We start from the raw sequence: 14,842 nt of genomic DNA on the forward strand, positions 1-14,842 counted from the left end.
CACTCACGCACGCACGCACACACTCACTCACGCACACACTCACTCACACACTCACGCATGCACACACTCACTCACTCACTCACTCTCTCTCACTCACGCACACACTCACTCACGCACGCACGCACACACTCACTCACTCACACACACACTCACTCACTCACACACTCACTCACGCACGCACTCTCTCTCACTCACGCACACACTCACGCACGCACGCACGCACACACTCACTCACGCACACACTCACTCACTCACACACACACTCACTCACTCACACACTCACTCACGCACGCACTCTCTCTCACTCACGCACACACTCACGCACGCACGCACGCACACACTCACTCACGCACACACTCACTCACTCACACACACACTCACTCACTCACTCACGCACGCACTCACGCACGCACTCACTCTCTCTCACGCACACACTCACTCACACACTCACTCTCTCTCTCTCACGCACACACTCACTCACACACTCACTCACACACGCACGCACGCACACACTCACACTCACTCACACACTCACTCACTCACGCACGCACGCACACACTCACTCTCTCACACACACACTCACTCACTCACACACTCTCTCACGCACGCACTCTCTCTCACTCACGCACACACTCACGCACGCACGCACGCACACACTCACTCACTCACTCACTCACGCAGGCACTCACGCACGCACTCACTCTCTCTCACGCACACACTCACTCACACACTCACTCACACACGCACGCACGCACACACTCACACTCACTCACACACTCACTCACTCACGCACGCACACACTCACTCACTCACTCACTCACTCACTCACTCACTCACTCACTCACTCACTCACTCACTCACTCACTCACTCACTCACTCACTCACTCACTCACTCACTCACTCACTCACTCACTCACTCACTCACTCACTCACTCACTCACTCACTCACTCACTCACTCACTCACTCACTCACGCACTCACTCACTCTCTCTCTCTCACTCACGCACACACTCACTCACTCAAACACACTCACTCACACACTCACTCACTCACACACTCACTCTCTCTCTCTCACTCACTCACGCACTCACTCACGCACGCACGCACATTCTGTTCTGGCAATAGGTGATTTCTGATTTTTACAATCTATTGTTAACAGCCTACAGTTATTCTAATATGTCACATGTTATATTATGTTGCAGAATAATGAATGATTATCAGTACTAAATGTTATTATCTATTGAACATTGCTGCTGCTAAATGGCATGTTTTATGAAAGCATTAAGCCAAGTGAGAGTGTGGGATGCAGGGATTTTACCATGGACATTTAACTTTACAAATCCAAACTTCATGAGGGTGAGACATGAGGGTGAGACATGAGGGTGAGTAATTGATGAAAGGCTTTTCATTTTTGGGTGAACGATTCGTTCATTTCTGCTAGAATCACTGTAATACCCAGCCTCTCCTGCCATTTGTCTTTACTTTAGGGGAGTTGAATAGAATTCAGTCACGCTTTGTTTGGCAATTTATGTTTAGGACGTCTACAGCGCCATCTAGCAGTAATGAGGATGTAATACAGTACATGGCCTCTCTGAAACGTCTCCATTTTCACGATTTCTCTTTTCCTAGAAGACATATCTGGCTTCCTTGAAGATATAATGTTCCATCAAGTCTGGCTGATCAATATCTAAAAAGTTTGTGAATATTAATCAGGAAGATAAGATTTTCTTATCAAAGTGATCAAATGTTGTGTTGCAAAAATAAGTACACACTCCTCAAAATATATATATATATTTAAAAAGCAGGTGCAAGTTAAAAGCAATTTTAATGTGAGTACGTTGAATCAAAAGAATGACTTTAGGTAAGAAAAGAGCAGGTAAATGCCAAACAAGTTTCTCAGAACTAGCAAAGTGACTGTTTCATCTCACAGTAATACACAACATTCAGCAGAGAAATGCATGGCTGTTGTTGCACAGATAGGGATGACATTTTTCAGGTTTTATTAAATATGCGTTTGAAAAATGTCAGTTTTCCCATGAGTTGGTATAGTGATCATTATGAAGTAGAAGTATATCTTTATGTTCAGAGGTGATGTACTCATTTATGCGGTGTACTGTACATTATACACAGCCAGGTTTTGTTCAGATGCATGCCTTCAAATGCATCTCATGTTGGCTGTCTACAAATCTGCCTTTGTTTGATCTCAGGGCGATTGGTGCGAACCCTTTGTACTGCGACTGCCGCCTGCGCTGGCTCTCCGACTGGGTGAAAACTGGCTACAAGGAGCCTGGCATCGCACGTTGCGCTGGACCGCACGGCATGGAGGGAAAACTACTGCTCACCACCCCGGCCAAGAGGTTTGAGTGTCAAGGTAGGATGCATGAGTGGAATGATGGTGAGACACTAAAAGCTGAAGATAAATCCATCAAATCCACGATTGTGACCCTTGGGCCGGTTGCACCAGCTAGACGTAAAAAAGCTGGGTGTACGCCCTACATGTTTACACCTGTTGCACCAATTAAAACTATGACCAGGCACAACTACGACATTCACACTGCAATGGCTACAACTACTAATACAGAACTGAGCTGCTCAAGACATCATACCAAGTGAAGCCACTGCGCCATGATTTCATTGAATAAACATTTTCTTACAAGTCTAACAGCGTTTTTATATGTGAAGTCTCCCTGCACATTCCCATGACAGATTTCATCAAACAAACATTCAAAATGAAGGCGGCAGGTTAAGTCAAATATAAAGAATGTAGTACAATGCTTCTCTCTAGAGTTATTTTTTCTAGCTGACTATCGAGTTTATGCACAATGAATGTCTTTCCTGAGGTAAATGTGACTTTTGTGACATTGTGTGTTTTACTGACATCTTTCTGTGGCTGAAAAAACATCATTTATGGTTTGTATTTTGTGATAAAACTGACAGAATTTGAAAGTTGATACTTTATTTCTGATTAAAAGTTACGAAGCACAAAACGTACTGCGATTATTGGATGGCAGGCACGCTACAAATAATGAATGGTTTAGAATTGAGTCTCAGATGTAGCACTACGCCGAGATGGTGCAACGGGTGTACATTTTCACGCACGACTTAAAGCACATTTTATGTCCAGCCTAGTCTTACAACCGGGTGCAACCGGCCCCTGGAACACACAACCAGTCATAAGGGTCAATTTTTTGAAAAAGAATGAATGAATAAGCTTTCCGTTGATGTATGGTTTGTTAGGATCGGACAATATTTAGCTGAGATACAATTATTTGAAAATCTGGAATCTGAGGGTGCAAAAAAAATCTAAATATTGAGAAAATCGCCTTTAAGTCCTTAGCAATGCATATTACTAATCAAAAATTAAGTTTTGATATATTTACGGTAGGAAATTTACAAAATATCTTCATGGAACATGATCTTTACTTAATATCCTAATGATTTTTGGCATAAAAGAGAAATGTATAATTGTGACCCATACAATGTATTGTTGGCTATTGCTACAAATATCCCCCAGCGACTCAACACTGCTTTTGTGCTTTTAAACGGCATCTTATCAGGTTCTGACCATGCATGATGGTTAAATAAAATCTTTGTGTGCTTCACATCTCATCAGATCTCTTCTACAAGTCTTTGCTCTGTGAGAGACACACTCAGTTGTGCGTCTTTGTAATGTGGATGGTTTTTGAGGGACTTCTGTTGTGCGTCTGTCAGGGTCATGTGCAGTGAGGGTTGTGTTTCTGTGTGTGCAGGTGAAGTGGACGCTGCTGTACTAGCGAAGTGTAACCCGTGCATGTCGAAGCCCTGTCTGAACCACGGCAGCTGCGAGGCTGATCAGACGGACGGATACAGGTGTCGCTGTTCAGAGGGTTTCAAGGTGAGCACACAAAACACATGAGCAATGTGAATGCTGACAGACGGACGTGAAACGTTTACACATTTCCTTTCATGCACAGGGCAAGAACTGTGAGACGCCGCTCAACGCTTGCGTCAGTGAGCCCTGTAAGAACGGAGGAGCATGCCACATGTCTGGAGAAGAGGATGAAGGCTTTAGGTGAGTCTCAACATCTATTGAAAAAAAAATCGAATTCAAATAAGCTGCAATCCTGAAACAACACTGATATTTCTTATTTTTATCTTTTGCTTTTGGGGTGAAATATGACTTGGACTTCTTCATGAAAGTTCAAGCCCCATTTAAAATGATGCATGTGTTTTCTCAGCTGCTCGTGTGCTGCAGGCTTTGAAGGCCCCACATGTGACATTGACATAGACGAGTGTAAAGACAATGACTGTCAGAATGGAGCAACCTGCATAGACGGGACCAACAATTACTCCTGTTTATGTGCCCCTTTTTACACAGGTACACGTTACTACTTACTGAACACATTATGCTTTTTTCTTCATCAAAACTGCACTTTATTTCGATAGTCCACTTTAGGCATTCTACTACCTACAAGTAACTTTGCAACTACATGTCAACTGTTATAGTTAGAGTAAGTTGACATGTAGTTGCAAAGTTAGTCAGTAGTCAGAATGTCTGACCATCAAAATAACGTGTAAGCAGACAGTCTACTAATACTCTAATGACTGCTGGCTGACATGTAGTTGTAAAGTTACTTGTAGGTAGTAGAAAGTCTAAAGTGGACAGTTTACGGTATGTGTACTTACAATGCACTTAACTAAGAAATAATATTACTGGGTAATATAAGGTAACTGCATGGGGTAAGGGTTTAGGGGTAGGTTCAGGTTTATTACCTAGTTATTCACTATAATAAGTACATACTGTAGTATGTACATGTGGAACAGGATTGTAAAATAAATTACCAAATTTTTGGTTACGCTTTATTTTAAGGTGTTTTTGTTACAGTGTAATTATACATTTATGTACTGAGTAATATTTGTAAACTACATGTACTTACTATATAGTTAGGATTAGTGTTTGGTTTACATGTAGTTATGTAAAATGTATTGTCGTTATAATAGTAAGTAGATGTAGCATGTGTAACAAGGACACTTTAAAATAGTGTTACCAAATTTTCTTTCCTCTCAAACTCTTGTAAGCACATTGTTATTCCACCAGACTTACAGATTGCACTGTTTGTGTGTGTAGGGGAGATGTGTGAGGATATGGAGGACATGTGCGCTTCTACTCGCAGTCCCTGCAAACACCAGTCCACCTGCTTCATTACAGTCACTGGCCCAAAGTAACCACATCTCCTTTGACCTAGCAGCCTTGTTATTACCCAGATGATCAAATCTTTTTTTAAAGAGCTGTAATGTTGTGTACATGTGTGTTGATCTAGGTGTATATGCGCACCTGGTTATGTGGGTGACGACTGCAGTGTGAACTATGACGACTGTAAGGACCACAGGTGTCAGAATGGGGCACAGTGTGTGGACGAGGTTAATGGATACTCCTGCGTTTGTCCCAAGGGCTACAGGTCAGTCCTATACACCAGTGCATTTACATTTTAACATCCTTTTGCTCACCGGTGACCAATTTCTTAGCGAACCTTAATCGCACCCTGCCACATCGTGTACTTTGGAGATTCTTGTGATGGAGGTAGTGATGGGAGAAACTAACCTTTTCAAAGCTTCGACTCAATTGAACCATGATTCCCTGTTTCGAAGCACTCGAAACACCACACGCTGGTGACTCCTGCTGGTCAAAACTGTGTAAATGCAACAAAAACTCAGGCTAAAACATGCATAAAAAGTGCTTTTTACAAACCCAATGCAAATGCTTTCTTAAAAGTCTAATATATTAAATGCAATCAAAATAATAAAATAGCATTAAATATGAAGTGTCTGTATAATGTGTGTTTTTTAAATTATTATTAATTCACAGGGCTTGTTTTGTTTGTTTTATGGAGAGCTTAAACAGGCAAGTAAGAGACTACAACTCATTCTTTTAATTACACAAATGTCTCGTTAAAAATGTCTACAAATCGTTCAAACTGATCCGAGATCAGCGACGATCAATGGTTCGCCGCTGGGAGGCGAGCTCAATGAACTCGCATGATTCACAGAGATCACTGCCCAAAGGCAAACTATTGAAATTTCGAAATGTTTCGAAACGGTTATGACGAAACGAAGCCGGAACGTTTTGATACGCGCTCCGAACCACTGTTTCGAAACAAATGGTTTGCAAAGGTTTCGCAGTTTCATGAAGCAGTGTTTCAAAAGCGGCCATCACTAGATGGAGGTATAAAGTACTCGTTATCCAGGCGGAGATACTGTGGAGCGTGGCATTCAGAGAGATTGCCCTGCCACCTCTTATTATTGTCAGTCATCAAACCCATGAGACACAGACAACACTCCAGCAGACTTTAATTCTGGAGGGATTTTATCTGACTCAGTAAGTGAAGAAGTTGAGGACTTGTTACGTGTGCTGATGTGGATCTGTACGCTGAAGTGCACTTTCCATCTTACTCATGCATCTCTGTAGGATGAATGGCTTTTGTTGTGGTATTCCCCATTCATAAGTCATCTTGGATAAAAGTTGTCTAGGAAAGTTGAGCTTTTGCTCAAACACTCAACTCTTACTCTTTTTGTACTCGCCATGTTTACATTTCTAGAATATACAGATGAAGGTCATTTTTGGGAACTAATTGGGCAGTCTGTGATTGCTATGATCCTAGGTGGCATTTTCTCACAATTCATCTAGATACAAATATATTTACATAGTTTTACTGTTTAAGAAACAGAATTTGAATTAAACAAAAGTACACAAAAGGCATATTTTGTATGTTTATTTACAACAATCATAACTTGCTATGCTGCTGTTAATAAGGTAACAAAATAAGTGGCACTGATGCATGTCTTCCAAACTGCAATGCCCTGCAATCTTCAGAGTAGTCACTACAAAATAGACCTGTCACGATTATGACAGTTCGATTTATAAATAATTGTGATTATCAAGTTAATTTTGTTTATGTCTGTTATAGTTTACAACACATACACCTTAAAAAGCCATTTATTTACTGAACTTGGAATAATGCAAATGAAATGAATGATCTCCTTTCAGGCATTGTACAAATAGACATAAAAAATGTGCAGTGTTGGTGGTATTCCGAGACCAGGCTTGAGAAAAACACACACACAACATACAAAACGTCACACACTTCTTTGAAAACTTGAACTCATCTATAAATTGTATTTTTGCATAGTAACGCTACACACAAACATAAAATAATTCGCCACATACACGCCCAACTACACATAGATGTGAAAAATGTAAAACACTACTCTTGTGTGTCTTTTGCTTGTTCAGAGTGCAGTGAGGAACAGGAGTTTGTCATAGCTCTCGTACATACTGTACATGCATATGCACATATACACTGTATATACTGTATGACTGATGAATTTTACAGTTATGCAACTGAACTGAATCAAATTCAACTGACTTGAGCCGTAGAATGACACTATTGACTTGTTAGAGCTGCGTTATAATAAGAGTGTGAATTTGATTCTATTGTGAAGCTGCTGTGAAACAATCTATATTGTATAAAGCACTTTAGAAATAAAGTTTACTTTCTGTATGCATGTTCGGTATAGATAGACAGACAGATAGATAGATATAACAGATGCATATTCAGTGTCTGTGTGTGTGTGTATACATATGTATATATGAACACACACACAGAATATGCATATAAGCAAAGTCAGAAACTCAGCTTTATTTATAAAGTGCTTTGTACAATATACATACAATGTAAGCAGAAATGCAAGGGGTAAAAATAATTTCTTTCTGATTTTGTTTTGTTTACTAAGTGAACAAATGATGTATAAGTGCTTTCACACATAATCACTGTGACGTGACACATGACATGTGGCCAAGTATGGTTACCCATACTAGGAATTAGTGCTCTGCATTTAAGTGCACACACACCCCCGGAGCAGTGGGCAGCCATTTATGCTGCGGCGCCCGGGGAGCAGTTGGGGGTTCGGGGCCTTGCACCTCAGTCGTAGTATTGAAGGTGGGAGAGAGCGCTGTACATTCGCTCCCCCCACCTACAATCCCTGCCGGTACGAGACTCGATCCTGCAACCTTTGGGTTACGAGTCCGACTCTCTAACCATTAGGCCACAACTTCCCCCTGTGTGTAGGTCATCAGTAAATGAGTGTGGCATTAGAATGGCAGTGTTTCCCAAATTAAACAAAAGAGCTGTTAGTTTCGAATGATGTGTGTAATGTAGGGAACTGTGTTTAGAGTTCTGCAAAAAAAAATATAGTTCTGCAATGTGCTTATAGTTTTGCAAACTTGGTCTAAAGATTAGGTGTATGTTTAGTTCTCTTTCTAACATTCGTTCGGTATCTCACTATGGGAATGCCTCAGGCGTGACTGAACGCGGAAGCACCAATAACACCACGACTGCCAACCATGGCAGACCAATAGCTGCAGCGATCAGGGAGTCCTGCCTCTCTGTATATAAACCGCCGCTATCTGCCATTTCGTCGTTTCTCGCTCTCTTCCCCGTGGAAGATTTTTGGAAGCTGTCCACAGCAGACTTTGTGAATTATTTGCGTAACAGTTTACAGATGGAGCCGCAAGGTAATGTCCCAAACGCAATACATTCCTAACGTTTGATGAGTGAATTCACTTAGAGTGAGATAACTAACGTGTCAAGCGTTCTGCTCAAAATTTTCAATTTATTTGGGGCACTCACCACGCACCAAAAAGAAGGAAAAGGAGAGCTCTCTATCGCAGCACAGCTCCGTACTAGTTGTCACGTTGTGGTGGGCTTACCGTACGAAGAGTGTGTAGGCTCCATGACAACTGAGAAAGAGCCGGAGAGCCCCGGAGGAAAAGGTCGTCCTTCCCATCTGTGTGCTTGTGGAATGTGGATTTCTGTGAAGGATTCACACGGTCTCTGCATCTCCTGTTTGGGTGCTAAACATGCTCAGGTAGCTCTGTCAAACCCAGAGGGCTGTCCTCACTGCGTGACGTTCTCAGTTAAAACCCGAGAGTGGAGACTCTGCATGGCAATAGCTGGGAAGTCGGACCCATGCCTCTCTGCTCAACCCAGAGAGGAACCGATGGATTGTCCACAGGCCGTCAGCTCGTGGGGAGAGATGATGGAGAGGGTGTCATCTCCATCATCCTGTCCTTCCCGTCCTTCCCCTGCTGTTTGAAGATCTGTTAGCGGGAGAGGAAGATGACTATGAAGATGATTAAGTATTGTTGACCATCCTCGAGGACGAGGATGACAATGATTAAGATGCTATTCTTCCCCCGAATCAGTCGCGTCCGCCGAGTGCACAGGATGAGAGTTCACCCTCCCCTCTACAGACGGACACGGATCTACTCGAGGTCTGTTGCAGGGCCGTGGCTAGACTGTCGACTGGCCATCCTAACTGGCAGGTCAAGGGGCTGAAAGAGACCTGTATGATGGAAAGAGACTTCCGTCACATCTCCCTCCAGTGAGGCAGTTTATTCCAGCCATCCAGCCTGTGTGGCTGAAATGAAAAGGTTTTGGGACAGGCCTTTTTCCCACCGTGTACCTGTCAAGGGCTTCTCGAGGCTGGATGTTCAGGGAAGGGAGGATTTGGGGATGGTGGATCCTCCCCCTGTAGAATCATCTGTGGTGAATCATTTGTACCCAAGTCGCAGGGCAGCGCTCTCTGCAGAGCCTCGCTGCCAGGGAAAACAGAGTGCTTCGCCACCTCCTGTTTTTCAGAAGATCTATAAGTTATCTGCACTGGCCGTTCGTGTTTTGAATGCGACGTGCCTCCTTACAGCCTATCAAGCAGAGTTATTAGAGGAGATTGGGCGTCAGCTGGACTCCGGATCTCCCAACCCAGCACTCTGGGAGGAGATATATGTCATCGCAGATTTAAACCTGCGCACGTCCCGCAGAGCAGTTTAAAGTTATGGTTGGAGTATGGGCTTAGCGGTTGTGGGAGAGAGACTGCTATGGCTGGGTTTGTCAGGCCTCTCTGGCAAAGAGAAAGTGGAGTTTTTGGATGCCCCTATTGATCCAAAGGCCATGTTTGGCACGACGGTAACAGCGATGCGTCAGCAATGTGACCTGCGGAAAAAAGAGGGAGAGGCATTCGAGGTCTGTCTCCCCAGAAAGCAGGCAGCTCAGCCTTATCACCCGCGCCGACCGAATTTCAGACCTTCAGGGAGAGGGGGACATTCTGACTATCAACCTTCCCGTCCTGCTCCACCACAACAGCCGGGAAACGCGGGCCCTCAGTCAAAGCCCGGTTTCGTGAAACCGAAACAGTCTTTTGCAGCCGCAACAGCGAAACACCAGTCGACCACCCCTCAGGGGAACAAAAAGAGGTGGTCGACCTGAGACTTCAGTTTGTCATCAGGAAGGGTTTGGAGACAGCACTCAGGGTTTCTCTGTCCCATCACTTCAAATCGATTGCTTTCTCCCTCCCGCGGAGAAAAGGAGAAGGAATTTAAATGTGAAATGGGTTTGTGTGGACAGTTCAAAGTCCAATGTGCGCGGGAAAATGGCCCATGTTCTTCTGGCGCCCCCCAAAGAATTGTCTCTCCCTCCACCTACAAGGTTTGTTCTGAGGGAGGAAGGACAAAAGTTCATAAGCATCACATCACAAATAAAGTTTTCTCTGACGCATCCAGGCCAGGGGCTAAGGGCGCAGAGTGGGATAAAAATAAAAACTCACAAAAGATTAAAACAATCACAAATAAAGATGAATAAAACTCCTTCACTGGAGCGGTATTCCCCTCCTTCGCCACTAGAGTGTGCTGCAACACCGCTAGTGAGCGAAGAAGGGAAGGGCCCATTCGCAGCTCAGGCCCTGCGGGCTTTCACATTGAGCAGCATTAACTACACAGAGCAGTTGTTCACTGACGAGCTGCGCAATAAAAAACGCGAATATGAACGTGGTTTTGCGCAGCTCGTCAGTGAACAACGGAGCCTTTTCTACAGTTAAGGTTTATCTATCTCGGCATGGCATGTTGGTCTTAACTCGGGTACTATTGGCCAACACCCTCTGGTCTGTTGATTTATGAGAGGGGCACGTAGGCTACACCCAGTATCGAAGCCGCTGGTCCCACCTTGGGATTTGTCCATGGTTTTGAATGCTCTCTCAAAAGCCCCTTTCGAGCCCATTGATAACATTGCCTTGAAGCTGCTCGCTTTTAAGATGGCTCTGTTACTTGCTCTCACTACAGCAAAAAGGGTGCGTGAACTACATGCTTTATCAGTTCACTCCTCATGTATGATGTTCGCTCTGGGTGGTAAAAAAGTAACTTTTAGAACTAACCCGGCGTTTGTGCCTAAAGTGTTTGATCACGCTGGTGCAGTTCAATCAGTGGACCTGCTAGCTTTTCATCCACCACCTTTTTCATCCCCTGAAGAGGAGAGGTTACACAGTTTATGTCCGGTTTGTACTCTATATACGTATGTTCAGAGAACCCGCACACTTTGTAAGAGCAATCAGCTATTTGTCTCGTGGGCTGACTCTTACAAAGGAAAACCTATCTCTCATCAACGCCTTTCTCACTGGGTGGTGGAAGCTATCGTGTTACGTTACAATAAAGCGAATATAGAGCCCCAATAGGACTACGAGCACACTCTACTAGAGGTATGGCTACATCCTGGGCTCTGTTTAGAGGCATTTTTATTCAAGAACTTTGCGCGGCAGCCAGCTGGTCTTTTCTGCACACATTTGCTCGTTTCTATAGACTGGATGTGACAGAACCCTCTCTGGCTCACTCAGTCCTGGGAGTGTGTAGTCAGGTTGTATAATGCAGTTTTATTAAGGGGTGAATTCCTCATATTATTCTGTTTTCACCTCCGTCTGGAGCTATGATTCAGATAATAACCCACTCATTCTTTAGTCTGCTTCGTCAGCATATTGGAAATACGGGAGTTGTCTATATCCCATAGTGAGATACCAAACGAATGTTAGAAAGAGAACGTTAGGATACTAACGTAACCCCAGTTCTCTGATAACATGAAGTGAGGTATCTCACAAACATTGCCCTCCTTGCCTGTCCTGCACGGAGAAGAGATATGTGGAGAATGATGAAATGGCAGGTAGCTGCGGTTTATATATGGGGAGGTGGGACTCCCTGATCGCTGCAGCGATTGGTCTGAGGCGTTCCCATAGTGAGATACCTCACTTCATGTTGTCAGTAACCTAACGATTCTCGTTCCAGAAACTAGAGAGAAGTCTGGTAATATTTAAATTTATTGTCCAAACAAATATTGCCAGACAAAGTTTGCAGAGTTTAAAATAATTCACAATTTTAGGCCCCCCTTGTATCACCACCTTACTGTGGTGGAGGGGTTTGAGTGACAGCGCACTAGAGAGCTGTGTTGTCCAGAGCTCTAGTACTAGCTCTAGGCAAATTGGTCCCTGGTGATATGCCAGACACAGAGTGTTCCCTCTCAATGGAAGTTAGGCTGCCAGACAAAACCAGGAAACCCAAACACATTGTGAGGGTGAACTGGGAATGTTTGGTGAAGACTCTTGACCAGAAGACCTTTCCACCTTCAGAGGTGCTATTCCTTTTTTCTGAGGGAGGCTTGAGACATGAATGAATAATGCATTTATATAGCGCTTTATTGTGTATTGTTGTACACCCAAAGCACTTTACAATCATGTGGGGTGTCTTTCTTCAACCACCACCAGTGTGCAGCATCCACCTGGATGATGCGACGGCAGCCACAGTACAACAGCGCCAGTGCGCTCACCACACACCTGCTACAGGTGGAGAGGAGACAAAGTCATAAAACCAATCAAGTGGTTGGGGATTATTAGCAGGCCATGATTGACAAAGGCAAGGGGGGCAATTTGGCCAGGACACCGGGGTTACACCCCTACTCTTTACGAGAAGTGCCATGGGATTTTTAATGACCACAGAGTGTCAGGACCTCAATTTTAATGTCTCGTCCGAAAGACGGTGCTTTATGACAGTATAGTCCCCGTCACTATACTGGGGCATTAGGACCCACCCAGACTACAGGCGCCAGTGCGCTCACCACACACCTGCTACAGGTGGAGAGGAGACAAAGTCATAAAACCAATCAAGTGGTTGGGGATTATTAGCAGGCCATGATTGACAAAGGCAAGGGGGGCAATTTGGCCAGGACACCGGGGTTACACCCCTACTCTTTACGAGAAGTGCCATGGGATTTTTAATGACCACAGAGTGTCAGGACCTCAATTTTAATGTCTCGTCCGAAAGACGGTGCTTTATGACAGTATAGTGTCCCCGTCACTATACTGGGGCATTAGGACCCACCCAGACTACAGGTGAGCACCCCCTGCTGGCCTCACTAACACCTCTTCCAACAGCAACCTAGTTTTCCCAGGAGGTCTCCCATCCAGGTACTGACCAGGCTCAACCCTGCTTAGCTCTTTAACATGGAGTCTGAGTGGACAGATTGGTAGACAGGAGGTGATGAAGGTGATCTGAAGAGATGATGATGAGGTGATCTGAAGAAGAAGGTCTATCAGGAGTGTTTAACCTTGTGGGGTGATTCGGTTGACTGGTCTGAGCCAGAGACTGCGGCCACAGTAGTTATGGAAGCAAACATTTGGGTGTGGGAAGAGCTCAGAGACACCATTGCAAAGTACTTTTGGTCAGCCTCAAAGAGGTTGTGGCAAACCATCAAATGGCTGAGACACGGTAGGCATGGTCTGCTCCAGGCAATTGTTTATCAGGACCAGGAACTGCTGAGATGTTGTCTGGAGGTGGAAGGAACACTTTGAGGAACTTCTGAACCTGAAGTAGATGCCTTAAAAATAAGGAGTCATTGTTCATTCCCTTGGCCGACCCCTGGATGTTGTTGGGCTTTCATGGCTGGTATGTCTGTTCAACACTCTATGGGGATTAGGATCAAGAGATCAAACTTCTCAGTCTACCATGGAAAAGCCTATGCCAGTGCTGGATAGACCTCAGCAAGAAGAGAAACTCTTCTAGAGGGGGCATGAGATTTTGCTTATTTTTGATTTTGCTAAGTGTTCTGTGGACTTGAAGAAGGTCTATGACTCCATTACCCAGGGTTTTTGTGGGGGGTACTATGGGTGTATGGGGTACCTTTTCATGCAGTCTGTCTTATAGATGCTCACTCCAGCAGAAGAACATGCATGACAGAGAAAATCAATTACTATCAAAAATGACCTGAAATATTTTGTCTACAGTGGACAGCTTTGTGAAGTCCCATCTACTCCACGCTCTCTCTGTGACCTGGCCGACTGTCAAAACAATGCCCCCTGTGTGGAGCGGGCGGGCCATGCACTGTGTCAATGCCTGGAAGGGTTTGGTGGACCACGCTGTGAAAAGTTGGTCAGTGTCAACTTTGTGGACCGAGACTCCTACCTGCTACTGAGTGACCCGAAGAACTGGCCTCAGGCTAACATCACGTTACAGGTATTCAACAAAGTTCAAACTTTAAACAAACCCTAGATGAAATTCATCAGTGTTATTGTATATCATCTTTCATATGGCTTGCAGCATACAGAACTAGTACATTTAGTAGGAGTGCTATATAACAGGTAACCATTGTAGCGATAAAATCAATTTCTTGGCATTGGCAAACTAGGTGGAAAATGCAGTCAGATTTGTTCTGTTCATCTACAGATGATAGATCTATTTTGGTTCTGTTCTCAGGTGTCAACCGCAGAAGACAATGGCATTCTTCTGTACAATGGGGACAATGACCACATTGCTGTGGAGCTTCATGAAGGTCATGTTAAAGTCAGCTATGACCCTGGCAGCCAACCAAGTCATGCAATCTACAGGTGATCTGGAGTTTAAGATGTAATTTTTTTATTCAAATTGAATGTTGGCATGCAGGGACATTATTAATTATGAAGATGACAGATCACTACATTTCAGCTGACTACAAATGAA

The 14,842-nt window shown here is 44.1% G+C and overlaps 1 protein-coding gene across 1 annotated transcript in view; it reads left to right on the forward strand.

Annotated features, from left to right (window-relative positions):
• Nucleotides 1-14,842, forward strand: part of LOC107565895 (slit homolog 1 protein-like) — a 49,254-nt gene that overhangs the window by 29,443 nt on the left and 4,969 nt on the right. Inside the window, exons 20-27 of the mRNA XM_016251191.1 lie at nucleotides 2,208-2,371; nucleotides 3,750-3,874; nucleotides 3,954-4,051; nucleotides 4,218-4,357; nucleotides 5,108-5,201; nucleotides 5,301-5,438; nucleotides 14,131-14,359; nucleotides 14,600-14,730. Coding sequence (XP_016106677.1) covers nucleotides 2,208-2,371; nucleotides 3,750-3,874; nucleotides 3,954-4,051; nucleotides 4,218-4,357; nucleotides 5,108-5,201; nucleotides 5,301-5,438; nucleotides 14,131-14,359; nucleotides 14,600-14,730 — 1,119 coding nt within the window. The remainder of the gene's footprint in view (nucleotides 1-2,207; nucleotides 2,372-3,749; nucleotides 3,875-3,953; nucleotides 4,052-4,217; nucleotides 4,358-5,107; nucleotides 5,202-5,300; nucleotides 5,439-14,130; nucleotides 14,360-14,599; nucleotides 14,731-14,842) is intronic.

The sequence above is a fragment of the Sinocyclocheilus grahami genome, unplaced genomic scaffold (genome assembly GCF_001515645.1).
Source record: "Sinocyclocheilus grahami isolate Dianchi unplaced genomic scaffold, SAMN03320097.WGS_v1.1 scaffold1034.1, whole genome shotgun sequence".
NCBI classification, from domain to species: Eukaryota; Metazoa; Chordata; class Actinopteri; order Cypriniformes; family Cyprinidae; genus Sinocyclocheilus; species Sinocyclocheilus grahami.